The sequence below is a fragment of the Carassius gibelio genome, chromosome B3 (assembly GCF_023724105.1).
Source record: "Carassius gibelio isolate Cgi1373 ecotype wild population from Czech Republic chromosome B3, carGib1.2-hapl.c, whole genome shotgun sequence".
Lineage (NCBI taxonomy): Eukaryota > Metazoa > Chordata > Actinopteri > Cypriniformes > Cyprinidae > Carassius > Carassius gibelio.
The window spans coordinates 51227375-51233589 of NC_068398.1; the positions used below are offsets into that span (position 1 = coordinate 51227375).

The window sequence follows — 6215 nt, forward strand, 5'->3', positions numbered from 1 at the left end:
TTGATTATCCCTGCGATTTGTTTGGTCAATGGAACAGGAGTCTATATTATACATGTATTTTGTAATTGTGTTTATATGAATTTTTGTTTTTTGGGTGGATGTGCAAAATGTAATGGAAAAAGTATTGCTTCCCAGTAAAATAACTTTGATACGTATGCGTTCAGATGAATGTAATAACTTTTTATTATTTTGGGTAAGGTATCGGTTCAAGCCAAATTTCATCCATTTTCTTCAGGAGACTTGAGGACTACCGCACCAGTTTGGAGAACATCGTTAATAAAAACAAGACTTGTAATTTTTTTTTAATACAGTTGTTGATTTACTGAATAAATGGTTTGCACACTCTTGTACATTTACTGTTGTAAATTTTGTTCTGGATAATTTTAAGAAAAAAAAAAAAAAAGATTAAGAAGAACCGGCACGCACCGCTTCGGTCTGTCTGATGTGACAAAGACAGTGCACCACACAAACAGATTTTCAACCAGAGTCTCGACTGAACACAGGAAATCTCGCGAGACTTCAGAATAATCATGGCGGACGATATGCAGGAAGAAATTGCAATGATAGTGTTTGGAATGATTTTATACACGACACGTCGTATAAACATTTGTGCTGTTGCCACAAATCAACAAGATGATCCTCCATCTCTGCTGTCCGCAACAATTTCACTTTGTGCTGCGCCATGACGGCTTCAGTCTTCCATCATCTCGCTTTCTGATTGGATACGGTTTCGTTTCACGTGATAATCTCCAGAGCGTGCACGCATTTTTCCTCGGGCTTCCCCCCCACACATCAGGATTCTGATCGTAAATATTAAACGTGTTAAATATTTACGATTCGCGATCGGGGCGTCTCCGATGTTCTTCCGATCAGATTCGGACACTCTTAACACACCTCACGGCAAGAGAAAATCAGATAACATAATCTGTAGAACAGTCAAGATAATCGGGACATAGCTATGATTGTCGGAAGGGGAGAAATCGGCCCAAAATCAGACCGATTATCTTCTGGCGTGTACCCAGCGTAAATGTATGACATGGCTAGAACGTAGCATTCAGCAGGTCCAACCCCAATCATACACACCTGAACAAGCTAATCAAGGCATTTCAGATTACTAGAAAGCTACAGGCAGGTGAGTTTGATCAGGGTTGGAATTAACCTGTTTTCCTTCAATCTTTAAAATCCCATTTTACAGAAGTTGGTATTGCAGCAACAAGTAATCGTTTTAGTTTTGTGTTCTTTGCTGTCTGCTTGTCCTGACGCACCGATTCACTGCATTTTCCAGCAGAGATCACAGGCTGGGAGGATGACAGCTCGAATGTATTTCTCGTTGATTGCTGTTTTTTTCTGTCTGTTTGGATACTTCAGCATAGCTCGCGCTATTCAAAGACGAACCACAGGTGAAAAGATCTGTTAATTTCATTACAGAACCTGAAGAAATGCAGAAATGAGTGACTTTCAGTCTTTGAAAATAGTTAACATCGCTTATGAATGAGTAGTAGGTTTTAAACCGCTTTTGATATGAAGCAGACAAATGCATGAACTTTGAATTTCGGTTTGAGACCCATTGCAAAACCACAGATTTACAAATGGTGAAACCGCACTCCCCTTATAATCCTCTTGAATTCTCTAGTGGATGGTTTCTGTCCGGAGAGGCTGATGGTCGAACCATCCCATCGAGGCTGTTCCTCTGATGAAGACTGCCCTGGAGGGCACAAATGCTGTCGATTTGAATTTGGGCCTGTTTGCGTGCTGCCTGTTTTCAGTGAGTTTCAGTTAATAATCGATGCTAAGGCTAAACTCACACACACACACACACACATACTAGTAACACTCTGGATTCAATGTAAGTCCTAAGCAGAGAGTTTGCCTTTAGTTGTTCTCTAAAGTCGGATTGAAATCATCCCTTGGGATGGCTTTAAGGACCGGATGGATTTACAAAATAAAAAGGAATAATGCTTCAAACAGTGGTTCTCAATTCCAGTCCCGGGGACCCCTTGCTCGTCCCTTGCTAAAGCCATCCCTTTGCATGTCCCCCTTATTTAACACCCCAGATTGTGATCATCAGCTTGTCAGGAGAGAGATCCAGGAACTGGACCAACAAGCTGATGATTTCAATCCGGTGTGTTAAGTAAGGGTGTTCCATGACTGGAATTGAGAACCACTGACTTGGAATGGAATTCTTTCTTTAGATAAAACTTGCCATTCACCAACCCTGATCAAAGCCGCCTACCTCAGATTTTTCTAATGATCCCAAAGACATTGACTGGCACTGATTAACATGCTCGGGTGTGTTTGACTAGGGTTGGAGCTAAACTCTGCAGGAATGTGGATCTCGAAGTCCAGATTTAAGGATCTCTGGTCTATATGCACAAACTAAAGCTGACTATCTGTGTTCATGCAGTGAAGCCAGGTCAATGTCCCATACCGGAGATGATCCCACTCTGTGCTGATAGCTGTTTCAATGATGGCCAGTGTCCTGCCACACAGAAATGTTGCCCAACCACCGGTGGCTTTGCATGCAGTGAACCGCGTGGCCAGGGAAGAGGTCAGGCAACTTGCCATGGAAACGGTTCTGGCCAGGGAAGCGGCTATGGCCAGGGCGCGGGTCAGGGAAGCGGCTATGGCCAGGGCGCGGGTCAGGGAAGCGGCTATGGCCAGGGCGCGGGTCAGGGAAGCGGCTATGGCCAGGGCGCGGGACAGGGAAGCGGCTATGGCCAGGGCGCGGGACAGGGCGCAGGACAGGGAAGCGGCTATGGCCAGGGTGCGGGACAGGGCGCAGGACAGGGAAGCGGCTATGGCCAGGGCGCAGGTCAGGGAAGCGGCTTTGGTCAGGGTGCAGGACAGGGTGCTGGCCAGGGAAGCGGCTATGGCCTGGGAAGCGGCTATGGCCAGGGTGCAGGAGTTGGACAGGGAAGTGGCGCAGGAGTTGGACAGGGAAGCGGCTATGGCCAGGGTGCTGGAGCAGGACAGGGAAGCGGCTATGGCCAGGGCGCTGGAGCAGGACAGGGAAGCGGCTATGGCCAGGGCGCTGGAGCAGGACAGGGAAGCGGCTATGGCCAGGGCGCTGGAGCAGGACAGGGAAGCGGCTATGGCCAGGGCGCTGGAGCTGGACAGGGAAGCGGCTATGGCCAGGGCGCAGGAGCTGGACAGGGAAGCGGCTATGGCCAGGGCGCAGGAGCTGGACAGGGAAGCGGCTATGGCCAGGGTGCAGGAGCTGGACAGGGAAGCGGCTATGGCCAGGGCGCAGGAGCTGGACAGGGAAGCGGCGCTGGAGCAGGACAGGGAAGCGGCGCTGGAGCAGGACAGGGAAGCGGCTATGGCCAGGGCGCTGGAGCAGGACAGGGAAGCGGCTATGGCCAGGGCGCAGGAGCAGGACAGGGAAGCGGCGCAGGAGCAGGACAGGGAAGCGGCGCAGGAGCAGGACAGGGAAGCGGCGCAGGAGCAGGACAGGGAAGCGGCGCAGGAGCAGGACAGGGAAGCGGCGCAGGAGCAGGACAGGGAAGCGGCGCAGGAGCAGGACAGGGAAGCGGCGCAGGAGCAGGACAGGGAAGCGGCGCAGGAGCAGGACAGGGAAGCGGCGCAGGAGCAGGACAGGGAAGCGGCGCAGGAGCAGGACAGGGAAGCGGCGCAGGAGCAGGACAGGGAAGCGGCTATGGCCAGGGCGCAGGAGCAGGACAGGGAAGCGGCGCTGGCCAGGGCGCTGGAGCAGGACAGGGAAGCGGCGCTGGCCAGGGCGCTGGAGCAGGACAGGGAAGCGGCTATGGCCAGGGCGCTGGAGCAGGACAGGGAAGCGGTGCAAGAGCAGGACAGGGAAGCGGCTATGGCCAGGGCGCTGGAGCAGGACAGGGAAGCGGCGCTGGAGCAGGACAGGGAAGCGGCGCTGGAGCAGGACAGGGAAGCGGCGCTGGAGCAGGACAGGGAAGCGGCGCTGGAGCAGGAGCAGGACAGGGAAGCGGCGCTGGCCAGGGCGCTGGAGCAGGAGCCGGACAGGGAAGTGGCGCTGGAGCAGGAGCCGGACAGGGAAGTGGCGCTGGAGCAGGAGCAGGACAGGGAAGTGGCGCTGGAGCAGGAGCAGGACAGGGAAGTGGCGCTGGAGCAGGAGCAGGACAGGGAAGTGGCGCTGGAGCAGGAGCAGGACAGGGAAGTGGCGCTGGAGCAGGAGCAGGACAGGGAAGTGGCGCTGGAGCAGGAGCAGGACAGGGAAGCGGCGCTGGAGCAGGAGCAGGACAGGGAAGCGGCGCTGGCCAGGGCGCTGGAGCAGGACAGGGAAGCGGCGCTGGCCAGGGCGCTGGAGCAGGACAGGGAAGCGGCGCTGGCCAGGGCGCTGGAGCCGGACAGGGAAGCGGCGCTGGCCAGGGCTCTGGAGGCGGACAGGGAAGCGGCGCTGGGGCAGGAGCCGGACAGGGAAGCGGCGCTGGGGCAGGAGCCGGACAGGGAAGCGGCGCTGGCCAGGGTGCTGGAACAGGAGCAGGACAGGGAAGTGGCGCTGGAGCAGGAGCCGGACAGGGAAGTGGCGCTGGAGCAGGACATGGAAGCGGCTATGGCCAGGGCGCAGGAGCTGGACACGGAAGCGGCGCTGGAGCAGGAGCAGGACACGGAAGCGGCACTGGAGCAGGACAGGGAAGCGGTGCTGGCCAGGGAGCTGGAGCAGGACAGGGAAGCGGCGCTGGAGCAGGACAGGGAAGCGGCTATGGCCAGGGCGCTGGAGCAGGACAGGGAAGCGGCGCTGGAGCAGGACAGGGAAGCGGCGCTGGAGCAGGACAGGGAAGCGGCGCTGGAGCAGGACAGGGAAGCGGCTATGGCCAGGGCGCTGGAGCAGGACAGGGCAGCGGCGCTGGAGCAGGACAGGGCAGCGGCGCTGGAGCAGGACAGGGAAGCGGCGCTGGAGCAGGACAGGGAAGCGGCTATGGCCAGGGCGCTGGAGCAGGACAGGGAAGCGGCGCTGGAGCAGGACAGGGAAGCGGCTATGGCCAGGGCGCTGGAGCAGGACAGGGAAGCGGCGCTGGAGCAGGACAGGGAAGCGGCTATGGCCAGGGCGCTGGAGCAGGACAGGGAAGCGGCGCTGGAGCAGGACAGGGAAGCGGCTATGGCCAGGGCGCTGGAGCAGGACAGGGAAGCGGCGCTGGAGCAGGACAGGGAAGTGGCGCTGGAGCAGGACAGGGAAGCGGCTATGGCCAGGGCGCTGGAGCAGGACAGGGAAGCGGCGCTGGAGCAGGACAGGGAAGCGGCTATGGCCAGGGCGCTGGAGCAGGACAGGGAAGCGGCTATGGCCAGGGCGCTGGAGCAGGACAGGGAAGCGGCGCTGGAGCAGGACAGGGAAGCGGCTATGGCCAGGGCGCTGGAGCAGGACAGGGAAGCGGCGCTGGAGCAGGACAGGGAAGCGGTTATGGCCAGGGCGCCGGAGCAGGACAGGGAAGCGGTTATGGCCAGGGCGCTGGAGCAGGACAGGGAAGCGGCGCTGGAGCAGGACAGGGAAGCGGCTATGGCCAGGGCGCTGGAGCAGGACAGGGAAGCGGCGCTGGAGCAGGACAGGGAAGCGGCTATGGCCAGGGCGCTGGAGCAGGACAGGGAAGCGGCGCTGGAGCAGGACAGGGAAGCGGCGCTGGAGCAGGACAGGGAAGCGGCGCTGGAGCTGGACAGGGAAGCGGCTATGGCCAGGGCGCTGGAGCAGGACAGGGAAGCGGCGCTGGAGCAGGACAGGGAAGCGGCTATGGCCAGGGCGCTGGAGCAGGACAGGGAAGCGGCGCTGGCCAGGGCGCTGGAGCAGGACAGGGAAGTGGCGCTGGAGCAGGACAGGGAAGCGGCTATGGCCAGGGCGCTGGAGCAGGACAGGGAAGCGGCGCTGGAGCAGGACAGGGAAGCGGCTATGGTCAGGGCGCTGGAGCAGGACAGGGAAGCGGCTATGGCCAGGGCGCTGGAGCAGGACAGGGAAGCGGCGCTGGAGCAGGACAAGGAAGCGGCTATGGCCAGGGCGCTGGAGCAGGAGCAGGACAGGGAAGTGGTCAAGGGAAGTGTCGGGGATGTGGCAAAGGTCAATGTCGCCTTTAGGGACATGTTCATGGGAATTTTGCATAATACTTTCTGGGGGTCTTTTCCAATTCTTTTGTTCAGATGTCATGTTTTCCCTGTTTGCTCAAACTGTTTAGAAAGATTTTCTGACTCTCTCTACCACTACTATCACCTCAAATAAATAAAAAATTGCTTGATTTGAA

The 6215-nt window shown here is 57.4% G+C and overlaps 1 protein-coding gene across 1 annotated transcript; it reads left to right on the forward strand.

Annotated features, from left to right (window-relative positions):
* Positions 1-2112: 2112 nt before the first annotated feature.
* On the forward strand, positions 2113-6215 carry LOC127951894 (fibroin heavy chain-like). The gene has a single exon (XM_052550028.1). It carries the CDS (start codon positions 2368-2370, stop codon positions 6049-6051), a length of 3684 nt encoding a protein of 1227 aa, XP_052405988.1. The 5' UTR covers positions 2113-2367; the 3' UTR covers positions 6052-6215.